We start from the raw sequence: 27,494 nt of genomic DNA, 5'->3' as shown, positions 1-27,494 counted from the left end.
TGACAATTGCTAACCGTGTACAAATTTTATGTTGGAAGCGTAATTGCCAACTAAGTGCCGATGAAAAAGGCATCAATGACGCTAGTTCCTCAGAGCATCTCCCACTGAAATTCCGATAGAACAAGGACAGCATTCCTACCTTACGCTATTTATATCTAATCAAATAATATTTATTTAGAACACGAAGGTTATGACGTAGATTAACACAATAGATTCGATTTTGATAGATGATAAACAATTTTTAATTATTTTATATTTAATAGCAATGTCACACCCAGCGTCAACAAAACACGCAATAAATGATATTATATTTTAATTAATATTCGGTTTATCAATCGATCTATCGTTATTTCATAACATATTAAGTGGATCCAAGATTATACAGTTTGTACAGTAACGCACAAATTATTGGAAAGCTAATAAAATTTTGACCATGTGAAAACGAGATTACAAAAAAAAAACGAAATCGTAGCTTTTCTGAAAATATTTTAGGGATATAACAAACGGTTCCATGATAGCTCAACACAGTGACAATTCAACACATCATTATAAAGTGATATAAAGTCATCGGTAAAGATGAAAAAAAAAAAATTTAAACCTAACCTAACCTAACCTAACCTACTTACCCAGTTAATTAATTTTTTTTTCATCACTTTCCATGACTTTATATAACTTTTTAAAGATGTGATGAATTATCATTTTGATGATTTTTCCGGTCACCATAACAAACATATTCAAATTCATTTTCATAACTGTTGACTTAAATGGTATTCACGTCATTATAAGACAATAACTAAAACAAATCTGCCGTCAACCATTTCAGAATGGCTATTGACTTTAATGGTATTGACGTCATTATAAGACCAATCTGACGTCAAACTTTTAAGAATGGTTATTGACGTTATTATAAGACAATAACTATGACAAATCTGCCCTTATTAACCATTTCAGAGTGGCTATTGACGTCATTATAAGACAATAACTAAGACAAATCAGCCCTCATTAACCATTTCAGAATGGCTATTGACTTAAATGGTATTAACGTCATTATAAGACAATAACTAAGACAATTCTGCAGTCATTAACCATTTCAGAATGGCTATTGACTTTAATGGTATTGACGTCATTATAAGACAATAACTAAGACAAATCAGCCCTCATTAACCATTTCAGAATGGCTATTGACCTAAATGGTATTGACGTCATTATAAGACAATAACTAAGACAAATCTGCCGTCACTAACCATTTCAGAATGGCTATTGACGTCATTATAAGACAATAAATAAGACAAATCTGCCGTCATTAACCATTTCAGAATGGCTATTGACTTATATGGTATTGACGTCATTATAAGACAATAACTAAGACAAATCAGCCCTCATTAACCATTTCAGAATGGCTATTGACTTAAATGGTATTAACATTATAAGACAATAACTAAGACAAATCTGCCGTTATTAACCATTTCAGATATCGTGTAAATTTTAAAATATATATATTTTAGATTTTTTTCCCTCTATCTAGAGCAACGATGTACATCCCGAAGCCCACGAGCCCTTTTCATGCGGCCCACTTGGATAAATATAATTTTAAAAAAATTTCAACGGTTTCGGTTATGTTTTGCACAAGAGTTTTAGTAAAAAATTGTAGTTTTTCTTTCAATGTTCAAAACAGACAGAATTTCGATGTTCGAAATTAATTAGGTACAATAAAAATTGCATTGACGGAAGACTAGCAGAGGAATCGAACATAAGACCGACGCATTAGTTAACTCAAGCAATTACCTATCAGATTATTAGATAATTCATCTGACAGGACATTATGATAATTAATCTGACAGGTCATTATGATAATTAATCTGACAGGTCATTATGATAATTAATCTGACAGGTCATTATGATAATTAATCTAACAGGTCATTATGATAATGAAGCTGACAGGTCATTATGATAGTTAATCTGACAGGACATTTTGGAGGAGGCCCACCACTTCCCCGCCCTGTTTTAGGTACTGATGGTACCCCTTCAGAGCTCTCGCAAGGACGCTAATTTTTTTAAAAACGAATCTACATTTAAAATTTCAAAACAAGACCTCCAAAATGTCCATGCATACGATGTTATTCGCAGTATGCAAGTGCTGTGTTTTAATAATTTTAGTAAGTTCTATTCTACTTGGTTAATATAATAAAAACACATTTACAAAATGTCAACAATAGGTAGAGAAGAATTAAAATAATACAAAGCCACCTACAAAGAGAACAAAAAAGAAAAATGGTAAAGTATGCGCCTCTTTCTGTGGTGAAGGGTGTGTCGATACCCACTAACAGGCAGACCTAGGGAGAGAAAGCTGGGCGTTGGATTGGCTTCACGAGAATCAGGTTCCGCGCCCCTAAGCCAGGAAACCGGTTGTGCCTCGACGAGAAGTGTGAGTTGGGGTTGGGAATATCCCGAAGACCATGAGGAGAAAGCGTCGGAATACCTGGAGGCAGGGCGGAAGGTTGCCGATCCACGTTCGGCCCATCCTCAGTCCAGTTCCTGACCTCAGGGGAGGCGCTGCGAGCAGACGATGACACAGATCCCTCATCGTGATTTGATCTTGAAGTTTGATATGCACGGACGAGGTCTTCTGTCACCCCAGAGTTGGGGTACGCCGGACTGACACAAGAAAAATATAAGTTCAGTGCTACTACCAGCAAGCAGGTCACTCTATAGTAGAAAAGAAAGAACAAGATACAAAGCAGTGTATAAAAATAAAAGAAAATCTTAAAAAAATTATAAGCAGAATCAGTCTGTTACAAAATATCCAAAATAACCTGCAATAAGAGATAGAAAGTAAACATTAGATGCAAATAATAAACATTAGTATAATCAGGAACAGAAAATTTGTAGAATGCTAATTAATACAGTAAATAAACAGAAAGAAAAAGAAAAAAAAAACAGTTATAAATATGTACATGAAAACAATTGTCTCGTAGTCCATTGTGTCCAGGAGCAACACCTGGCGTTAAAGCTATCGATTTTAGTCTAGTACTAGACTCTAAGATCAGACCATCTCTCAACCCAGATCTTTGTATACTTCCTCAGACACTCGAAATTCACTTTGTTCGAGACGAGATCGGAGTTCCAAACCGGTCTCGTTGTTACTTCCAAACCGGCCAATAATTCATCTCTTGCATCCATCATAATCTCACAGTGCCACAAAATGTGCTCAGCGGTTTGATCAGAACTACCACACGCGCAGTTTGGATGTGGGGACAGGGAGAGTCTATGTAGTCTCCCCCTGAACTCACCATGTCCTGACAAAATTTGAGTCATGTGATGATCCAATTTAATGTGGGCTCCTTCCATTCTGATTTTAACTGATGGGAAGAAGGAGAAAGTCCATCTTCCCATATTCGACCTATCCCAGCGAGATTGCCACTCGTTGAGTGACAAATCACTCATTTGTCTAAGCAGTCCAGGAAGAGTCCCGACACCGCCTGGCGTAAGAGTTACGCCGAGATGGGTAGCGGGGAGTCCCCTGGTCAACTTTTTCTTCGTTAAAACCTCCCTAATTTCTAGATCGATTGGCAAAATACCGGCCAATACGGGCAAAGCGTCTGAAGCAACGGTTCTATAAGCACCGGAGAGCGCCAGCAAGGGGGTTCGCTGACCCCTCTTGAGAGCCGAGAGTATAAGCGAATTCCCCAAACGGTGCTCCCACACAGAGGCAGCATACGAGACTTGCGCCACGTATGTACCCCTATAAAGTAGTCGCAGCGCTGGGGATCGCAACCCCCACTCAGCTGTAGAGATTCTTCTCAGTTTCAAGAAGAGGGCCTGGGCCTTGCTGGAGACCTCTTTAACATGAGTTAAAAAGGAAGACGATCGATCTAGTGTTACACCAAGATATTTGACAGAGTCTGCAAATTGAATAGTGGAGGCTCCCATTCTGATGAAAGGATTTCTTCCTCTACTGAGGGTGCCTTTCATCAAGAGTCCCACGGTCTTTTGGGGGGCAAAGTTCAACTTGTTCCTCTCACCCCAACTGAGGATTGCTCGCAAACCTTCTTCAGCCTTTCTTTCCACTTCCCTTCTGCTGTCCCCCGAGACCAGATACAACTTATCATCAGCGTAGTCGACCGATGTGCATCCTTCAGGAAAGGGTAACCTGGAGGAGTCATCAAAATTTATATTCCAATATTTAGGTGCCAATATGGAGCCTTGTGGGCATCCCTTATCAACCTTACGCACTATTTTCTGATCACCATAAACGATCTCTATTGTGCGATCATTTAAGTAATCGCAGTTGATTTTAAAAAGGTCTGGTGGGCAGCCTCTATTTTTAATTTTGGTGATCAACATCGGCCACCACGCGTGATCGAAGGCACCAGTTATATCTAAGAAGATTCCAATGACATACTTCTTTGGACAGACCTTCACCCATTCAAGCGCATACATAATGGCGTGCTCGGTAGATTTCCCAGGGACGAAGCCAAATTGTCGCTCACATGCTGGTGAAAGATATTGCTGCAACCTGTTATTTATTAGTGTTTCCAAAATTTTGCTGAAAACAGGCAAAAGGGTGATTGGACGGTAGGCCTTCACGTCCGTCCTGAGTTTGTCGTTTCCCTTTGGGATAATCTTGAGCACACCTCTCTTCCATTCCGTAGGGAAAACTCCTCTACGCAGACATGTTTCCATAACCTGGAACAACTCTTCCTTGGCATGGATCCAGACGTTCTTCGCTATTATACCATTAAGACGATCGTGCCCTGGTGCCTTCTTCGGACCCAAACCCTTAATTATAACATCAATTTCAGCCTTAGTTACTTTTAGCGTTCTATCCTCACTGGCGAGGATCCTAGGTTGAAGCCGTGACAGAGCTCTTATCTGTTTGTGGTGGTCGTTTTCCCCGATTACTGAGTCTAATGGAACTAATTTATCCAACAAGGTGTTTAGTGTGCTGGTCACATCGGTACTCTCAGAGTTCCCAGAGGGATTATCCGATATGACGCTAGTCAAATACCGGTCAGAACCTTTTCCCGTTTTTTCGATTGCGCTGTGGATTTCCCACGGGTTGGCGTTACCCACTTGTTTTACCCAATTGTGCCATGCAGTTCGTTTTGCCGAGAGGATAGATAATTTGAAAGCTTTCCTGGCCCTACTGACACGAGTCTTAAGAGATGTGAGCATCTCTTGCGTGCCACCAGTCCTCTTTAGGGATCCAAGTGCCCTAAAAGCCCTCTTATAGTCCCCCTTCAGCAAAGTCAACTCACTCGACCACCACGGCGTTCTAATAGCGGTTTTTGGGTTTGATCTTCCCAAAGACCGTTCAGCAGCTGACACAACGGCTGCGTTAAAGTAATTCCCCAAATTATCCGGATCGTTTGCTGCTACGTTGTGAAATCCCCTTAGAGTGTCACGTAGAGCCTCCCCAAAGTTATCCCAATTCGCCCCTGTGGTTTTGAAGTTCCAGGAGGTTTTCGGAGCATGGGTCTTCTGGACCCCCACAGCAAAAGTAATTAATCTATGATCGGAGACAATTGCGCTATCATGGACCTTCCAGTTTGACATCCTGGTCGCAACTGATCCAGAGCAAAGAGTTAGATCTATGTTGCTCTCCCCATGTATGTTTGCGAATGTGGTTAAGTGACAGTTTTCATTTAATAGTAATAGACCTTGCGCAGCAATTAGATCCTCAACGGCGTCTGATCGTTCCGTTCTATGATTATTATCGTCAAACCACATTGGGGAGCGAGCATTAAAGTCACCTCCAATAACTATGTTACGGCCTTTAAGCGCGTTAAGGGCGCGCGTCAAGCTCAGAATGTGTGGTCCGACAGGGTTGCTATATTTAAAGTAGACTGAGATTAAAATAATCTCTATCTGGCCAAAATTAATAGATACACAGGTTTGGTATTCGTTCGACAGGCCAACCAGGAGGAGGGGGCTGATCAATGTGGTATTGACCAGGACACCCGCCCCCGGTGATCTGCCTACTTCAAGCACCGCCCCTGGATGACTTACTGGTGTTCTCCCTTGCCAGGTGTATTGCTCCTGGATGAGCATAAGGTCGATTTTCAGGTCGGACATGACCTTCAGCGCCTCGAGCGTAGCTGCCCGAGATCTCTGGAGGTTGATCTGACCTATGGTAAAGAGAGGGTTAACGGCCATAATCAGTCATTCTGACCTGAGCGTTTATGGCAGCCAACTGGGCCGGGCATTGTCTGTCACCTGTTGTGTGGTTGGACGGCTTCTTGAAACGGCTACAAGTAGCACAGACAGCCGCTTTGCCTTTGTTGGGGCAGACTTCGAAATCATGTCCAGTTGTTGCACAATGTCTGCAGATGGCGGCTTCCTGTGTACAAACCTTCGAAATATGACCATACAAATGGCATTTGAAGCATCTAGTGGCTCCAACGAAATCTCTAACCCTACAAGAATTCCAACCAAGGAAACAATGGCCACTGTCGATTAGAATTTTCCTGGCCTCGGGATGGCAGGTTAAGATCATGTTCATATACGGCCCGTCCCTCTTTCCGAAGAGCGAGACTCGTCGCATGGTCCTTATGTGATCTTCCTTGGTGAGGCTACCTTTATCTGAAATGTTATTAGTATAAATTTCCTCAAAAAGGGCCACGTCTGAGCTTGCTTCTCCTCTTGGGACGTCATACAAAACGATTTTGGGTAATCTGCCTTGGGGGGAGATCATCTTAATTCCTTGGGCGCTTAGTTTTTCTTCAGCCTTTTTGATGTTATCTAGACCTCCAAGAGAGGTGGTCTGTAAGGCCAGGCCAGCTCCCTTTATCTTACGAGTGCGCACCACTTGAAAGCCGTCCTTTTTAGGATCTAGAATTTCTGTGAGCGCTTTCTGTAGTTGTTCAGAAGTTTTACCCTCCGCGATCGAAGGGTAAAACAGCACCGTAGGTTGTTTTTGAGGTGTTGGTCGCTCTAACCCATTAAGTACAATGGTCTGTGATGCTGGGGCTCCCGAGGCTACACTGACATAACTCCTTCTTTGTGGTACAGTGACAGGCGGTTGTACTATGATTTTGTCCATTTTATCTGACATCTTTTGTTGAGCTTCCAAAAGTTCCTCAATGGTTGCACCTCTCGTTTTTACTTTTGTAAGTTCAATCGTCATGGAGGTCAAATCCGTCATGAGTGCATCTACCAAGGTGGTAATTTCCGTTTTGTCGGTTTTATTTAATCTATTGCTGCCATCATTAATAATTCTAACAATCCTCATCAGTTTTTCCATAGAGGGGATAATCCGTTCTTGTTCGCTATTAGGTGAATCATTAATTCTGGCACGTTTCCTATTTTCCTGGTTAGGTGAGTTTTCGATCGAAACTATGGTAGGGTTTGGTTGGTCATCAAGTAGCACGACTTGCTTGTCGCCTTTGTCTCCTTTATCACTCTTATTTTTTTTTCGTGGTTTCTTGTTTTTTTTATTGACAAATTCCATGAATTCTTTGATATTGTGAGTGGATATGGTTCCAGTAGACGTACCAGGTTGTTCTGAACCTGCGACATGCTTGTCACCATTGTCTTTATCATCCATTTTGTTCTTTCCAGAAATGAATTCCATAAACTGACTCAAACTGAGCTCCGCTTCTTCATCGCTTGAAATTTCATTCGTTGAGGACATTGTTTTCGAAAATTTGGGGAAAAATTTCCCTAAAAAAGGGAGAAATTTTTTCACTAGAAATCACATAAAATGTTCAAATACTTAATATCATTAAGCGAAAATATATTTACTAAATATGATAAATGGAAGCACCAAAAAAAAAAAATATATATATATTTATTAAAATTAATTAAATAACTAAAGAGAGCCTGTCTAGTTCACTGGTTTCTGTGGAGAAAAAAAAAACATGGCCGGCGCCAAAAATGTCGAGTAATTAAAATCTTAAAAATAAGATTAAGTGTACAATCACTACACCGAACTGGGTATGGGGGGTGTCAAACGACGCAGGAAAATTTCCCGGGTCCGGATGACCGTAGTCACAAGTTAAAAAGAGCACTTAAAGGTAATTAAATTATTTAAAAAAAAAACAGTTTTAACACAAGTGTGATGAATTGTCATTGTGATGAATTGTCTGAAACACTCAACACAATAAAAACAACACTGAAATTGTATTAAGAGGATCACACGCAGATTCTACCTGCGTAGATTTTGACGGCGCATTTTTTAGTGTTATATTTGTCTCTCTAACACTATTATTACTAAAGTTATTACACTATTTATATTCGTATATCACAAGGATTATATTAGGCCCTCTATTTTTGAGGACTTAAATTTTTGATAAAATGCACAATTGTTGAATCGGTTTTCAAATAATTTTTTCCTATGCGTACCCGGGAAAAACGCGCACACAAGGGTTACCCTTAGGGGAACCTAAGGGATACGGGGGCACTTGGATGGCACCCAAACGGGAAGTTTGAATGCCAAATTGTTACTTTGAAAACTAAAAATACTAAAAAAGCACGGTTTATACACTTAAGAGAACTGAAAAAAAGCACAAGGCTTTAAGCCCGTCACTTATAATCCCGGTAACACACTTTTTTGTTCGATTTGCACGATATTAATGTTTTTTATGAGAAATATGGCGCTGAGCGAGAGAAAGTTTGACAGATCTGCTCAAAGGCGAGAACTGAACTGTTATTTTAACAGGACATTATGATAATTAATATGACAGGTCATTATGATAATTAATCTGACAGGTCATTATGATAATTAATCTGACAGGTCATGTGGGTACCGCCTCCCGGGGAACAATTAATTGGATAACCAACACCACTTCCGTCGGTCACCCCAAGTGGTTCGCTACGTTTGGTGACTTAGCAGAGGTGCCTAGGTTCATGGGGTGAGGTTTGTCTAGGTCTAGGCGGTGGATGCGTTAGATCACCTACTGCGCGGTGGGCCGAATCTAATGGCTGAGGTAAGCCTTTTGACCTCTCCGGCCGGACTCCTCGACCCATCGCCTTGCACCCCAGTGGGAGGGATGGATTCATACATCTGTCAACTTCCTTTCGATAAAAAAGACCCTCCAAAACGCATCCTCAACGATGACGTAGGCCCTTAGGGAATATTTCCTCAAGGCCTGCATCATATTTCCTGTGTGGAGCAAATGTAAAAAAAATATAAAACAAATAAAATAAAAACTGTGCATCATAATTCCCACCTTACTGTACCAATCTCTTTATCAAAAAAAAATATGCTTTAAATACATAAGAAAATGGATTAGTTTTACATTCGTTCTCAAGTTTAATACCGAAATACACGAATAGGTAAGTCGATCCTAAAATTGGTGTTGCAAGTACAAAAATATTTAATTTATTTATCCATATAATATTATGTATATTTATCATATTTAAAAAAACCTTCATCTTTTCACATACATATCATAAATAAAAACATGTCCATGTATCACGGAGATATAAAATATTGCTAATTTAATTAAAACCTCTTTAAATTATTCGTATTCCGGGACTGCAGGCCTTTAAGAAATCAATTGACAGGTTTCCTAATAAACTATCAGTAAAACACGAATGGCGATGTCGGAACACGTGTTTATAAAAATGCTAATATTTTCGCATTTCGTCATTGTGATCAGAACAAACAGGTGCGTGAACATGTTATCCGATAAATCATTAAAGAACTAAAAGTATATTAGGACACGGCATGCTATCCAGTTGTTAACAGGTTTTTAATAAACCAGCAATACTCTTTTTTCTACGTGGAATGTAAAAAAAGTTTAATTAACTGCATAATAATTAACTTCATGTTCACGTTTTTAAAGAACAAATGTTTTACAGAACTTGAACAATTCATCAAATTTCAAAGTTCGTTTTCAAATTCTGTGAAAGAACTATTCAATTTCTGTTATTAATGTCTCCTTGTTTCACAGAACTTGAATAGAACTTTAACAGAACTTCTGTGACGTAACTGTCTCTTACAGGATCCTTCATTCAATTTGTAATACCTACAATATGTATAAAAATATAATAATAAGAACATTTTTATTAAATGAAATATGCAGTAAACTTTGAAAATTAATATTAGAGTTATTTTTTGTAATATTAGGTTGGCACTATTTAGATATAAACACTAGTTTATTGATTTCAGAAAACAAAATGAAGTTGATCATCGTTTTGGTAGCCTTTTTGGCTGTAGCCAGCGCAAGGAGAATGAGCGTCGCTGACAGGCAGATCGCAGGTTTGTTCTAATTTTTAATTTAAATAAACTCTTGTCTAATATTTTTAAATGGATATTCCAATCAAATTTTATAATAACCCTATAAATAATATTGACAAACAAGACTTCTATCTTGTACTATCAGATAGAGGAATGACGTAACAAGACTTATACTTTGTACTATCAGATAGAAGAATGACGTAACAAGACTTATAATTTGTACAATCAGATAGAAGAATGACGAAACAAGACTTATACTTTGTACTATCAGATAGAAGAATGACGTAACAAGACTTATAATTTGTACAATCAGATAGAAGAATGACGTAACAAGACTTATACTTTGTACTATCAGATAGAAGAATGACGTAACAAGACTTATACTTTGTACAATCAGATAGAAGAATGACGTAACAAGACTAATACTTTGTACAATCAGATAGAAGAATGACTTAACAAGACTTATTTATACATTTAGATAGAGGAGTGTTAAGTAATTGAATGTAGTACCTAATACTTTATGTGTGTGATTACCCTACGTTTGCTTCACTCAAATGTATATTGTAATTGTTGTTCGATACAGGCTTTGTCCTAGTGACGTTGATTTTTACAAGAAAAAACATGATTTATGTATGGTGAGATGCAATAAATAATTCAATGTATTAGTCTTGTTTGTAAAACAAGACTAATAGAAAACAAGACTTCTACCTTGTACTATCAGATATAAGAGTGTTAATCAATGCATTATTATATTAACAAACAATACTCTACCTTGTACTATCAGAAAAAAGAGTGTTAAGTAATGTGTTATTTTTATTCAATATCTGGATTATTGGAACTAATTTTTCATTAATATACCTGCCAGGCAATCTATATATAGACACGCTGTTTAAATCGCAAAGTGGCAAGCAAAAGTACGTCAATTGTCATACTTTCGATTTCGTAGTTTTAGTACTAAACTGTCACGCGCCGCGTAAGATCGCGTGCTACCTCTAAGTAGATTTCCTTTAAGAGGAAGCTACAAGCTAAAAATGTGTAAATTCTTGGTATACCCTATATTATAGGTAAAAGGCATTAAAATCGCTTGACAAACGTTGTCTAGAAACGTTAGATTTCATGCACAAAACTGGTTTTCATTTATTTTGTAAATAGTTTTATAAGAAAGCAAAAAAGTTAATCAAGTGAAACTGTCACATATAATCTAAGCTATAATACTATATTTTTTTTAAGTTATTTCCTTGATGCGTTCATACATTTCTATTGAAAAATATTTTTTTTAGTAGTTTACATTTATATTTTTTATTGAGTAATTTATTTTTTATTAGTGTTCTGTTCTAACTAAACGATAGTAAAACATTTAATTTATCTAAAGCATATTTTTGGTATTAATAACGTACGCCAATTCGTTATAAAGATTAATCAAAATAGTGGTACCAAAATACCCTCGTGTGTGCTGAAAAGTAATAGTATAAAAGTAATAATGAATAATCGCAAGTTCCTTCTTTTTTTGATTATTATCATGATTTGTCAATGTCATCATTGGCCACCTTCAAATCAAACGTAAACAAGACTTAAAGCTACCTATCGTGTTGATCTATAAAATAATTACTGTTGCTGTCATGAAATGTATATGTAAGTGTATGTATGTGTGTATACATGTATGCATGTAGGTGCATACATGTACATTATTCTTTACTTACAGTGTTGTGTTCATCAATGTTGTGTTTGTCTGTAATTAGTGATAGTATCAACCAAGTTTAATTAATGTAATTGTATTTCGAGAGCTTTGATATGAATCACTGTTGACAAACCTAAGAAAAAAAAATTATCAATAAATCAATAATACAGTTGTTTCGTCCGAAGATTGTGTGCATCATAAAAAAATGCAAGGGCGACTAGAGTAGAGGTCTTGAAGCGCAACAGCCAAATTACTAAGTTAGTGCTGTCACCAAATAAACTTCACTGTTTAAATCGGTCTAATCACTATGTTAAGGCGATGCCATACGTAGGAATGCAAAATCATGTGTTTTTGGTTCGAAAATTTGGTCGCCTAGAAATGTTTCAGATGCTTTAATTAAATACTGCGAGTAGAATACATCTTGGCCTTTGAAATAATCGAGTATTCTTTAGATAATTCTTTTTATAAGCCCAGAAAAAAATAATGTAAAGGCCTATGAAAACTGCTTCAATGTTCAAAATCTCCTACTTACGAACCCATTTTCGGTTGTGATTTTATTGTATAATGTGGCAAATTAAGTTATTTATAAAATAATTGGAAAAAAAATAAATGTTTATCCCTGAACATCCACAAAATAAAATAAAAGGCACTTTTGGGCCATGTTTTTTCTTGCATAAATCAAAACAGGCGGATGGTGTTAAGCGGGAATTTAAACCTTATCGCCATCTACGTAAGGGCTGTTATTGATAGCGGCTCAATTCTAAATACTACACGACGTAGTGCATCGCCTTAAGCTTCATACGCTTGCGGCAAAACAACATACAAATCAGCAGTAACAACGAGTATAAACACAAATCGCCATTTGCAAACTGTAGTTGCTCTAATATTCCGACAGGGCCCTACTCTAATCGGCGCAACTTTTGTATACAAAAACGCCGCCCGGTCACATCTCTTATTCCGTTCACACACATATAAGTTTTAGCAACGTTTGAATTAGGAATTTTGCAAAAACATAAGAATGTTTCTAACTTGCCACATTTTATTTTGTGAGACAATAACAAGTCTAGATTTTTATATTGGTCGATGCTTGGTACTAATAAAATGACTCTAGTCATCCTTTCCTATTTATATATTTGGACATAAGTAGATAACATGTTTCATATTTTTGAGTTTGTTTTGTTTCAGAAGATAAAATCTGTGTTATTTTTGTCGATTGAAGGCTTGTCTCTTTTATTATTAAACATCTCGTACGTCGCTGATAGTGATTTCACTGATTACAGTGATTACATTAACATTAGCACGTGCGAGGTGAATTTAAATGTAATCATTGTTACCAATGATGATAATATCATGATTATGTTATGATATCGTGATTTTGACAAAACACAATCAAAATCATCAGTACTGGCCATGTAAAGCAAAATACAAATAAATAAATAAATTCTTTATTCCACGATGTGGGGAGGTTAGTGCAATCCCACACATCCCATAGAGGGTATAAGTACAGATAATATTTACATATAGGAAAATAAATACAATAGATTAAAAATTAAAAATTAAATTAAAGCAGAGGAGCACGGGAATCTATCGGATCTAAGATTGTTGGAGCAAGTATCTTTCTCCGATGGTCTTCAATGATCGATCCTGAAGTCAGACGGGATTCTATGATAAGAATATTTCTGGAATGGTTTATCCTTCCCCTCAGTCCTGCAATCCTGGTTCTTAACAGAGCTGTAAATCCTGGAACTCGCCCTTCTGTAAACATTGAGAAGGCACTGCAGTGCCTGGGGAGTCCGAACATTAATCGGTAGGCGATGTTATATTGCACCCAAAGCCTTTCCATTGTTCTTTTCTTGAAATTAGCCCAGAGCTCGCATGTGTACAGGGTGGTGCAATAGGCTATGAAGAGCCTCCTTTTCACTTGTGGACTACAGAGCCGAAATCTTCTACTGAGCATGTTACATTTTATACTCAGTACACGCCTCTGCCTGTCAATAGCTTGGTCATCCGTTAACATATCCTATGTTGATGACATGTCCTAGATATTTTGTGGTTTCTACTGTTTTCAGAAGCTCACCATTCAAATAGGCGGGGGGAATGTTTTATGGGCGTTTTTCCCCGTGTTTTATGACCAACAGTGCTGTTTTTTTCGCATTATAGATCATGTTGGTTTCGTGTGCGAATTCAAAAAAATAAGTGTACAGTAATAGATTGATACCATGCATCAACTTTCATTTGTTACTAGCTGTACCCCGCCAAGCGTTGCTGTAGCGCAGTCTATCTGTGCAGATAGAGAAACAATAGCTCGTTTTTCTTTTACGTCCAAAACATGGCGTTGTTTTTTTATACATTTAATATTGGTATATAAAAACACACACGTATTAGAATGAAGAAGAACTTTTGTATATTAAATATTTTGAACAAACGAACATTTACATTTTTATTTATTTAAACTAGCGCAGGATCCGTGAAAAATCACGGGATATTAATAATTGTAGGATTCGTGAAATTGTTAGTGTTTATAACAAAATATTTGCCTCTGTATCGTTACCTGTCAAAAGAAGCAATTTACATTTCGAGTGTTAGTCAGTTTGTTAAATTACGATATCTATACAATGACAATTATAAATAGACGACACAAAAATGATAGCCATTCAAAGAATATGTATATATGAACGGACCGCTAAACCATATATACTGGATATAGCTCTGTGGAACTAAGCGCGTTTCTCAACATAACCTCACTTTTTAATGAAACTCTTAGCATCAGCTGTCAAGCATTTGAACGAAAAAATAAGCATTTCAAATAAGGAATTATTAGTTCATAAAACAATTTTGGTACCTACTATATTGCTTGTCTAATATGATAAGTCGTAACAATTTTGGTACCTACTATATTGCCTGTCTAATATGATAAGTCGTAACAATTTTGGTAACTACTATATTGCCTGTCTAATATGATAAGTCGTAACAATTTTGGTACCTACTTTATTGCTTGTCTAATATGGTAAGTCGTAACAATTTTGGTACCTACTATATTGCTTGTCTAATATGATAAGTCGTAACAATTTTGGTACCTACTATATTGCTTGTCTAATATGATAAGTCGTAACAATTTTGGTAGCTACTATATTGCTTGTCTAATATTTTTATTTTTTTATTTTATTTATTAGCGTTATAAACAGTCTTTATACGTTAGGGTGTATCGATTTTTAACTTTTTTTTTGTTTTCAAATTCCAAGTTGAAATAAAGTTGCTACTAGGTACCACAACTTACCACAATTTTTTTTGGATTTTTAAAAAAATGTGTAGGTCTCCCGCACAAGGCCTAAAGTTTTAATTTTTTTCAAAAAATATCAATTTTATTTTAAATTTAAAAAAATAAATTCATAACTTTTGTGTTTATTCCAAGTTAAAAAACAGTAATATTAGGGCATAAAAATAAGTAAGAAACGGTTTTTTTTATAAAATATGGTATTTTGGTCTCCCGCACAAGCCCTAAAGTTTGTTAATTTTGATGAAATTTTGTAATTTTGTGTACATATATGAACCATGTTTTTTTAAAGTTTAAGCCACCGGAATTAATTGTACTTTTCTTACAGAAGGCATAAAATGAGACAATATATATATACATAATTCTTATATACATACACTAAAAATATATAGCACATATATACTATATATATATAATATGTTTTATACCTGAAAAAAGATAGTTGGACGGTGTAAATTGTATGAGAAAGGTGTTGAAAGAAACTGATGTTATTTGCTATTACTGTTGTTTATTACAAAAGTATAAAAGGTTATAACATGTCATAAAATGTAGTATAAAAACTAAGTACAAAATGTTGCTGATTACTTTCCATACGACATAAGTGGCAGTTTTCTTGTTCTACTGCAAATTTACTGACTTGTTTAAGTATTCGTCCTTTCATCTTGGCTTCAAAACCTTAAATCAAAATTATGTATAGTATTTACATAGGCCTAGTGAAAATTTTATAAATGTTATTACAGTTCCCAAATAAAATTTCAATTTAATATGGAAGACAGTATGATAAAGACGTTATTTAGAAACATTATAACTACAAAATAGTCGAAAAAAACTTACTTAAATTCTAATCCTTTGCAGAGGTTTTGTACTGGCTCTTGGTCTCGAACGTAGGTAACTCTTTACGGTCTTCCAGTCTGGCACGGATAAAACTATCTCTTTCGATTAGCCCACATACTCGCTTCAAAGCTTCTGTGACTTCCTTGACAATTCGTTCCACCGCTTGAGTGTGAGAAGGAATTCTAAATTCAACCCTTCCACTTCTGCCAGTTTCCGCAATTGACTCCAACTTTTCAAGGCTCATATCAGTAACAAGAGGGGGTTCGGTTACTGAAGTGGATTTCCAATCAATCATATCTATATAGTCTTCGGCATCAAAATTGATCTGAGGGGGTTTAAATACCCTTACCCCTTTCCTTACGGTTGAGCGAGCTTTCTGGATTCTCTTATAAGCCAAGGCTCTGATATGTTTTCGTTCATCGAACAGCATAGCTATCAAAACATGCTCTGGGTGAGCCATGAAAGCATTTATCTGTAACGTTGCATGGACGACTTTTCTTAGCTCATCTACCAAGTAATTGCTGAAAAGAATCATTATAAAAAAATGAATGGAACGTTGCGGGATTTGGGGATTGCACTTAATTGAGAACCATGATGGTATGTAGACCTTCATCATGAACTCTGCAAGCTTTCTTAGCTGAGGGGTCGGATCATCGGTGGCTACATACAAACGAAGGACTCGATTTGCCAGAGTAAGCCACCTGGCGTGCGAGATGTTGCCGGGGTTTCGTTTGGCCAACTCTTCTGCAATAGAATTGTCTTCCATATTAAATTGAAATTTCATTTGGGAACTGTAATAACATTTATAAAATTTTCACTAGGCCTATGTAAATACTATACATAACTTTGATTTAAGGTTTTGAAGCCAAGATGAAAGGACGAATACTTAAACAAGTCAGTAAATTTGCAGTAGAACAAGAAAACTGCCACTTATGTCGTATGGAAAGTAATCAGCAACATTTTGTACTTAGTTTTTATACTACATTTTATGACATGTTATAACCTTTTATACTTTTGTAATAAACAACAGTAATAGCAAATAACATCAGTTTCTTTCAACACCTTTCTCATACAATTTACACCGTCCAACTATCTTTTTTCAGGTATAAAACATATTATATATATATAGTATATATGTGCTATATATTTTTAGTGTATGTATATAAGAATTATGTATATATATATTGTCTCATTTTATGCCTTCTGTAAGAAAAGTACAATTAATTCCGGTGGCTTAAACTTTAAAAAAACATGGTTCATATATGTACACAAAATTACAAAATTTCATCAAAATTAACAAACTTTAGGGCTTGTGCGGGAGACCAAAATACCATATTTTATAAAAAAAACCGTTTCTTACTTATTTTTATGCCCTAATATTACTGTTTTTTAACTTGGAATAAACACAAAAGTTATGAATTTATTTTTTTAAATTTAAAATAAAATTGATATTTTTTGAAAAAAATTAAAACTTTAGGCCTTGTGCGGGAGACCTACACATTTTTTTAAAAATCCAAAAAAAATTGTGGTAAGTTGTGGTACCTAGTAGCAACTTTATTTCAACTTGGAATTTGAAAACAAAAAAAAAGTTAAAAATCGATACACCCTATTATACATGCATATATAACAGTGATCAGAGTAGTTATGTCATTGACCAATAAAATAACGACAAAACAAACCATAACAGAAAAATACATAACAACATACGTAATGCAAACAATTCTGATAAAGTACATCAATTGTCAAAAATGTATTAATCAATTGAAATATTTTTAAAAAAAAATCAATGAAATATTAAGTTTTTTGGTTAAATAAGATGCAGTATCACTTTTTTACGGATGCTGTGAATTTAGCTAGGTTCGTGTTAAACACATCGATGTTTGGGCATAATCTATTGAATGTGCTACAGCTTCTTCTTATAAATACATTTTCAAGGTAATTTGTATTGCTTTTAGGAATATAAAACGTATCCAGAGATCGAGTAACTCTTTTTGGACATTTGAAATGAATATTTTGTAGTAAGTATAATATATATGATAAGTCGTAACAATTTTGGTACCTACTATATTGCTTGCCTAACATGATAAGTCGTAACAATGTTGGTACCTACTATATTGCTTGTCTAGTATACTAAGTCGTAACAATTTTGAAAATGAAAAGTTCATTGAACTTGAATAATTTAATCATACAAAAATAGCAGCTTCAAATATGGTATTCAGTTTAGGATAATATTGGTAACTCAAGGATTGAGGTATGAGATCGACATATGTGACAAACAGCACGATTTACATGTTTGAAAGAGATGGTTAGATAAACGTAGATTGGTTTTGCATATTGCACGCAAATCTTATGACAAAATTTACTATATTCATGTAATTTCACTCTCGAATTCTTGAGGTACCTACAAATGAATATATATAATCAAGTAAAGGTTAATCGCACTATTTTTAAATTACCTTCCACTTCTGTACCTCTACAGCCACCACTGGTAATTTATAACTTATTGTAGCAATTGAAACAATTGTATTGCAGAGACCCTCCCAAAAGAATCGAATTTGTCTCGAGCCAACTTGGAGACTGAACTTCGAGCACTCCTGGAGAAGCTGAGGGCAATCATGGAAACTGGCAGCGAGGAGAATGGAATCCCCATCCTGGACCCACTGTTCATCAATATCTTCAACGTGACCGTGGATATCCCTTCAGCTGCCCTGTAAGAAATACATTATAATCAGTGCAATGTGAAGCCCTAAGGGTGCAAATAAATATTTTTTAGGCTGTCAAAAAAAAGATTTTCACTGTTGAAACAGTAAACCGTTCATTGGACATAATAGGACCGTCAAAAGTTATCATAATGCACAAAATAAGTGACGATATTCATGCATTTATGAAAATTCGCTCATACATTGAACTTTGCAGCAGAAATTAAGATTTGTAGAGTCCGCCCAAGACAAAGTGATGGAACACCCCTCCAGGTGGTAAACCCTTGTTATTTTATTTACTAAAAACCTATATAATCTCACTTAATATTGATTCTATCGACTTGGGAGTGGTCTCATTCGATTGGGCACTAATACAAGGGCACATGCAATTCAAATATTTATATTTATAAAATTAATGCAAGCATGGCTAACGTTTTTAAAAACGGGTATACGTAATTTCTAGTAGATAACATTCCATTCTCCATCAATGGTAAGAATATTACAAATATTTACCATTCCACAAAAAAAAAATATTCTAGGTAGGTAACTAACTGTCAGGCAGACTATATTTATGTATTTATATAATTAATGCCTATCGGTTTTTGTATATGATACTTATAATATAAAACACGAACCTGAAATTAGAATTGTAATAAAGAGACTTTCTTGAGAGCATGTAAAACAGCAAATGAAAGTAAATAGATGTTAAGAACATGAATAAATAACTAAGCAAATTGAGATTTTGTTTAACTTATACAATGTTAATTAACTTAAGATATATGAGGTACGCAGTAAATGCTAATAGGTAGGTGTATAATGAGTAAAGTTTGCAAATTAAAATGTATAAAAATGATTACTGATCAACTATGAAAAATGATTACTGATCAACTACGAAAAATGATTACTGATCAACTATGAAAAATGATTTCTGATCAACTATGAATATTTTGTTCCCCAGCCTGAAGATTGACGCCAGCCATATAAATATCATCGGACTGAAAGAGTTCATTGTTAACCAGATTAGCTTCACCATACTTCGCCTCAGGCTGGACTTTGATATCGCCATTCCTCTCATTAAGGTTTTGGCTGGTAAGTAATTAATTTATTTATTTTTTACAAACTGTTCTTTTTAATAAAGGGTTTGTTTCAACGGGTCAATCACATTTATTGTCCAATCAATTTCTTTAAAAACAATTTGACATCAGGATACCTTGGTCCCAATGCTGTTAATTTGAAATGAAACTTTTTTGTCTCATAAACGAAAGAAAATGTTTCCTATTTTAAAATAGCAAATTACTACCATCGTTCTATTGATAAATCAATGGTGCCAACAGAGAAATCTGTTGACAATATTGGTTGCATTTTTATTTAGCTTCAAACCTTTTAACCATAATTACCACTGATTACAACTTAAACTAACCTAACCTTAGGTAACAGTGATAGCACACTTATTCTATTTTTCCGACATTTTTTTTTCTTCTTAATACAAAAATACGTTTTTCTTTTAATTTGATTATCATGGTTACGATGTTCCTAGTTCTCGGAAACTTCATTTTGGTATGTTTCTTTATACAATTTGCTAACAGGAATCTGGTGAATTCTGCTTCGCATAGAGAACCCAATTTTCTTAAATTATTTTTTAATGGTAATCTTTTTTAACAAATTTATTAAATTATTATTAACTAACTAACTAACTAACTAACTAACCATCACGCCGTTTCCCCGCAGGGGTAGGCAGAGAGGACGGACCGCCAAACAACTCGGTCTTGGCACACACTCCTTGCCTCATTCACATTCATACATCGTCTCATACATACTCTTTTATTATTCTGACTCTTGACATGGCCCGACTCGAGTATCTGATTCACTTGATCGTGCCATGTCTTCCTCGGGCGTCCCCGACTTCTGCTACCATTCACATTTGCATCATATATCCTCCTTACACTCCTATCTTCGCTCATTCGCTCTACATGCCCAAACCATCTAAGCATCCCTTTCTTAATCTTACTCATTACGCTTACATCAGCCTTGCACTCTTTGCGGATCTCCACATTCCTCACACGATCAAACATGGTTTTACCACACATACGCCTCAGGGATCTCATTTCAACAGCATTTAATCTACTGAATTAAAATTATTATTAATTGAAATTATTATTATAACACTCCAAACCAGGAAAGACGGCCTTCGCGGTTGCCAGAGTCTCGACCGGCAATACGGAGGTCGCCGGTTCAAATCAAAATTTGTTTAGTATGTGTTATTACACGATAAAATAATACAACACATATTTGCTTTACATTCCAAAGTGAAAGATGCTCTTTGTATCGCCCTGGTGTAAGACCACCATTCAGTATTTACACGTTGCTTGAAATGGCTTTAACCGTGTTTGGTGAGCAGATCTAAATTCCCAGATATTTCCCCACCTCCTTTTCCCCGCCTCCTTCCCTACCCTCTATCTTCAGACTCACTACATACCCCAATCTGGGATGCTATAGTATCACTAGCTCCAGACGGTTGAGAGCAGTTGAGACTAGGGTATTCACATAAAAAATAAAAATAAAAAATGCCCTCCTGTACTGCCCTGGGGTACTCCAAATTTTTTTTGCGAGTTGCCGTTATTTACCACTAGAGTTCTTTTCGAGAGGTTGTCATCAAAACCATGAGGGTGGGGTAACTCTCACACCCATCGTTTCTATTTTCCTCGATGGACTTTTTTATGATATTGAGTCAAACGATTTCTATAAATCTAGAAAGATTCCCACGCATTTCATTCCTACAACCAAGTTGATCGCCAGATATTCTGTCCTATCTGTATTCGCATTTTCGGTAAATTTTTTCTGTTTGAAAACTTCTTTTTTCAGTGGGATTAGTTTAGCTTATTGCAGAAATTCATTAAACCTACTTAAACGAGCTTTTCGAGAATTTTAGAAACAATACTTCATAGACATATTGGTCTGTAATTACTCGGAGAGGAGGGATCTCCTTCTTTGAATATTGGACAAATAATATCTTTTTTGATACAATTTGGGAATACTCCAGTTCACATTCTCAGATTAGCTGTGTGAGGTGTTATAATACCTTATTTGCATTTCTTTATGATGTTTGCAGTGATTCCATTCATTTCGGGTGCTGAGTTGGATTTTGGTTCAGAAATGATCCTATTAATTTTTCTTGTTTGGGATTGTTTAACTAAAGGATTAAACAAACTTTCGTAACCGGTTGTACGCTTTGACGTAATTTAAAAAAAACGTGACAAGCTGGTATTAACCCCACAACCACCGTTTATTTTCAAAATAACCTTACTTTTGTTTACCTACTTAAAAGCTTCGTCATCACTTTTTTTAAATATCTATGAATTGGTTCGTATGGAGCTCAAAAAATGAAATAGACCACTGTTGGGTTAGGTTAGGTTAAGAGGCGCGTGCATAACTTGACCATTTATTAATTAACGGAAAAAATGATCCTGTTAAAAAAGTGACAGGGTGCAAACTTCCTGATAAAATATTAGACATTCAAAATATATCGAAAACACGTGTTCTTTTCCTCATATCAATGTTGTCGGAACACGACAATATCAGTATTTATATATATATATTTTTTTTTTTAATAACATACTGCAAGTTATCATGTTGTTGCTATGAACGCTGTTCAGTTGCATACCAATCATTTTATAAACATTTGTTCAGTTTAGTTTTTGGTGTATATCAATGATTATTGCTGTTGGTAGTGTAGGGGGATTACATGCTTTTTATATATTGTTATTTAATTGTTCTCTTATTGTAAATATTAGATAAATAAGAATTATCTAATATTTACAATTGTGAATTTTTGAAAATATTTTAGCCCAGGGGTACCTACTGGACCCTTAGTTTTTTTGTTATAATTTGATATTTATGTGAAAATCTGTCTATTAGATTTTATTTGTATTGTTTATAAGTTTATTATTTCAAGATGCAAAAAAATCTATTGATTTACTAAATAAATAAATGTCAATATCAATACAGTATTTGGATAAACACGTATTCCGCCGTCCTTTCGCTTTTGACTGATACTTTGTTAGGAACTCTGTCAATTTTTATTTCTATTAATTACTTCTGAAAATGGGTCATTTTAGTGTACCGAAGGTTTCTTAACGTTAGGTTAGGTATGCACAGTGCGATCGTGAACATACGGATACTCGGAGGAATAGCCAAGCAAAACTTATTTATTCATTTGCGAAGATTCGTGCATATAATGCGTTATAGTCCAATAAATTATAGTTAACATAATTTTTAATTAAGTAATAGACAATTAATACCATAATTGTTTTGTGTTTTTACAGAATATTACGAATTAGATGGCAACGTTATGGAGCAGTTCCATGTCTTTGGAAATGGTGCCGTTGAGTAAGTATTTTTTTAAATGTAAATGTGATATGAAATAAATTACAATATATTAATATATTATTGAGATATTTATTGTCTCATTCTTGGTAAAATTAAAATGGTTATTTTATTTACAGTGTTGAAGCTTTGGACATTCAATTCTCTGGATACGCGACCGTCAAAATCGTCAATGGGCACTTGGCTATCAACAAAGTTGAAATTGAAGCCAAATTGGGAGGATTCAAGGTTAGTATAATCTTTTTAACTTAACAAACACACAACTTAACAACAACAAATACACAACAGCAACAACATAACAATAATAAAAACACGTTAAAATAGAAACAAGAACATCAAAAACAAATAGACAACAACAACGACACAAAAATATAACAACAAAAAAACAACGTCAGCAACAAATACATAGTAAAAAACATAACAACAATAGCAAATGCCTACCAATAACAGAAATAATGCACAACATTAATAACATAAAATAACAATTACTAATTCCTAACAACAACAAATACAAAACAAAAAAGTCAAAATACGCAACAACAACAACAAATACAATACTAGATCAACAAATATCGACAACAACATCTAATACATAACAACAACAGCAAAAAATAAACAATTACTTACATCAATATAAAATACCAACAACTAATACACAACAACAAAAATACGTAACAATAACAACAACAAATTCATAACAACAACAAAAAACACACATAAAAACAACAAATACCTAATAACAAGAGCAGCAAATACACAACAGCAACAACCACAAACACAACATCAATCCTGCGCTACTTCAGCTGCCTTCGTCATTAGCAGGCCCAGCCTTCTAAGAACTTCTCACAGCCTCTAGAGTTGTGTCTTCCAACTTTGCCTGAAGTCTTGCCTCTGGAATCGCATTCAGATTTTCAGCGGTTTTTCGATAACCTTGCAATCTTTATATAGGATTTTCCAATAAGAGGTGTTATTTTGAATAACCCGCTATTTCGGTAGATGTTACTTTTAAAGCTGTCATTTTTTAACATTTGACAAGTAAAAACTACGCCATTAATAAAAATGGGAAAATACACGCTTCAACAACGCATTGAAATTATTAAAATTCACTTGAGTGAATCAAATGCAAATCATCTTGAGTGATGAGGCCCATTTCCACCTCGGTGGCTTCGTCAATAAGCAAAATTGTCGCATCTGGGGCTCGTAAAACCCAAGATTTATTGTTGAAAAGCCTTTTTTTTTCAACGTGTGACTGTTTGGTGCGTTTTATGGTCCGGCGGAATCATTGGACCTTCCTTTTTCGAAAATGAGGCTGGAGCAACAGTTACGGTGAATGGATTGCGCTATCGAGAGATAATTAATAATTTTTTTGGCCGGAATTGGATGGTATTGATCTGAACAACGTTTATTTTCAACAAAACGACGCTACGTACCACACAAGCAACGAAACCGTTGATCTTTTACGATTGAATATCAAAATAACACCTCTTATTGGAAAACCTGTACATGGCCAAGTTACCTCTATTTCAACTTTTATATGGCACCGTGCCGCCCCAACCACCAAATTAAGAAATCTAAAGTATAATAAATAATTACAGAGTGACATCTCCGGTCTGCTCGGCGGCGGGGAGGTGAGCGACGTTCTCAACAAGATCCTCGAGGAGCTGGTACCTGGTCTGGTAGAAACTCAGGCCGAGGGTATCTCCGCATACCTGGCCGAGCTGATCACCGGGATCGCCGATGGATTCCTCAACGAACTCACCTTGCAGGACCTAATCGATCTCATCACCGGAGGGGGCAGCATCTTTGAACAGAAGAACTTAGTAGTAGATCAACTACTCAAAATAAAGACATAAGTTTGCAAATGAACCCAATACGCCCACGAATCCACCGTGTATTCGCTAGTAGGTCAACAAACTTTCCTTGGTTTTATTGTACATATTTTGAAACATTATGGCTTACTTTAATATGGGTCATACATACTCACTTTCGTAAAGTGTCATTTTTTTTGTGAAAATGAAAAAAGTTTCCGATTTTCAAATACCTTGTAATGTATTATTTACATCTCACGTAATTATAGCTTTGTCGTAAACATCACTTATTTCACTGAATAGAAAATGAAATAAAACTCAAGAATATTTTCGCATTTCTTCATTATATAATATCTGACGTATACGGTTATCCTTAGGAGATAGACATATAGCATAGAAGAAAATTCTGTGGGCCTTTTAAAGATGAACAATTCTGCAGTACATTATTTTGAAATATCTCACAAGGTTTAGCCAGCGTTAGCAATGTAAGCGCCCGAAAATATATATTACCACCTTATTACGAAACATCGACTTTTTTCTACTGTCTAATAATCCTGTAAATAATACTGTCTAATATAATATGCATGTATAATATATGTAAGCCTTCTAGAAGAAATTCTTTAAATGATAGTAGATAGATAGTTTAGAAGAACTAAGCGCACAAACAGACAGAAACGAACAGCGACTTTATTGTATACTATTTAAAGATATTTTTTATAACATCAGACAGAAAAAAAACATTTTTCTGAACATAAATAACTGTTATATCTCTGATTACTGGCAAATTTCTGTGTTGGGAACTTTTTGATAAGTTAAAGGTTCTTTAATATAATTGCGTTTACCTATTTACGTTACAATAAATAAGTCTGGATTTAGCTATACTGTTCATTACCCGAGGGTTGGTAATTCTCTGTTTCTAGAAGCTTGTTGTCTGGCAATAATATCCCACAGGCTAATGCTACACTCTAGCGATATCTGTCGGACTCTGGAGAAAGCTATGACTGGTGCCATCTATTGCTTGAAAACCCAACTTATTACCAAACATCACAATAGCTATCCTGGGAAAAAAAGACGGATTTATATATATATTTTTTTTTAAAAGAAAGACAAACATTCCCGGGTTACGAATAACCCAACAATGTTTGAAAATCTCCTACTACCACCACAGAAAGCCGAAAATGTTGCTTGTGTTGTGATGGAGGACTTAGCCAGCCGAGGAATCGAACACGCGACGCTCGGGTGAGACCCAAGCGCTATGCCCACTCAACCACTGACCGGTCGTAAATATGTTTTTTTTTTTTTTTATATGTTTTTTTAGTAAATATATTTTTTTATATATATCTGGTAAAACGGTACAATTTACAAAAACATTATTTTGCAAAAGAAAAAACAGGTAAGTTACAATTTCCAAGTTGCCATTCTAAGGGTTAAAAGTTAAATGTTAATAGGTAAATGATAAACGTAATAATTGGTTACATGAAAAAACTATATTTTAAATAAAAATAACAGACAACAGGCCTAACCTAACCTAAGGTAACCTGATCTTATATAAACTAACCAATTGCTAGTCGTAGAAACGATCCGTTCTCATGTTACAAATGTCAATTGTGTACAAATATTGGACTGACGATATATTTTAAAGATTGCAATCAGTTAATCGATACGAGTGTGTAAACACCCTTAGGTTTTATAAATATGATGAAATATATAGCACCAACAACACAAACAAAAATTTTAAAAAACCGTCTGTAGCGGGCGGCTTCGCTTTGTTTTTTTATACAAATTTATAGTTTTATTCATACATTGATGAAATTTTGCACAGTAAACTTTCAAACAAGAGGAAGGTGACTGTCTAGATGAGATTTCGAGAATTTAGATACTTCTTGATGAAGTTTTGCAAAATTGACGGCAAAAGTAAGGGGAAAATCTTTGCAAAGCCCGGGCAACGCCGGAACTTCTATATGTATATATATAATACTAGTGGCGTTCTCCTCCAACTGACCGCCTTCCATTTAGTTCTGTCTAGGGAAGTTTGTAAAATTTGTAGTTGTATATATTTTTGGATAAAAAATTCGAAAAAAAAAAATAATAATCTCGACTATATTGCCATCTATCGGGTTCAAAACTATTCTATCTTTCAAGCTGGAACTGACCATACACATTCACAATATTTCTTTGAAATCGGTTGGGCAGTTTCGGAGATTAGCGTGTATGAACATAGTGACACGTGATTTTTATATATTAAGGACGGGTTGTTTCGGACAATTTTAACAACTCTTATTATGTATGTTGATAAATAATAAAATATTAAAAAAGGTACCTACACTGTGATTTTCGTATTCATAAAAGTACATTTGCAGGATGGGTTGTTTCACAGAATTTGAAGAATTCATCAAGTTCTGTGAAAGTTATGTTATTATTTTAGTTCCGTGCAGCAACTGGTCCATGATGATATTATAACAGAACTTGAATTGAACTTTCACAGAACTTGAAAAATTAAAATTTAAGGCGATGACATAAGTAGTAATGCAAAATCATGTGTTTTTGGTTTCAAAAATTTGGTCGCCTAGAAATGTTTCAGATGCTTTTATTAAATACTGCGAGTAGAATACATCTTGGTCTTTGAAATAATAGA

The 27,494-nt window shown here is 35.2% G+C and overlaps 1 protein-coding gene across 1 annotated transcript; it reads left to right on the top strand.

Annotated features, from left to right (window-relative positions):
* Positions 1-9,248: 9,248 nt before the first annotated feature.
* LOC149411085 (uncharacterized) lies at positions 9,249-25,186 on the top strand. The gene is made up of 7 exons (XM_089647339.1): positions 9,249-9,276; positions 10,115-10,204; positions 18,502-18,679; positions 19,627-19,757; positions 22,991-23,054; positions 23,171-23,279; positions 24,647-25,186. The coding sequence occupies exons 2-7, from the start codon at positions 10,123-10,125 to the stop codon at positions 24,902-24,904; spliced, it is 822 nt and encodes a 273-aa protein (XP_089503465.1). The 5' UTR covers positions 9,249-9,276; positions 10,115-10,122; the 3' UTR covers positions 24,905-25,186.
* Positions 25,187-27,494: the final 2,308 nt, after the last annotated feature.

Source organism: Hesperophylax consimilis, chromosome 26 (genome assembly GCF_061612785.1).
Source record: "Hesperophylax consimilis isolate HC1 chromosome 26, BYU_Hcon_1.0, whole genome shotgun sequence".
NCBI classification, from domain to species: domain Eukaryota; kingdom Metazoa; phylum Arthropoda; class Insecta; order Trichoptera; family Limnephilidae; genus Hesperophylax; species Hesperophylax consimilis.
The sequence above is the reverse complement of the archived record's forward strand: the minus strand, read 5'-3'. Positions and strand labels throughout refer to the sequence as shown.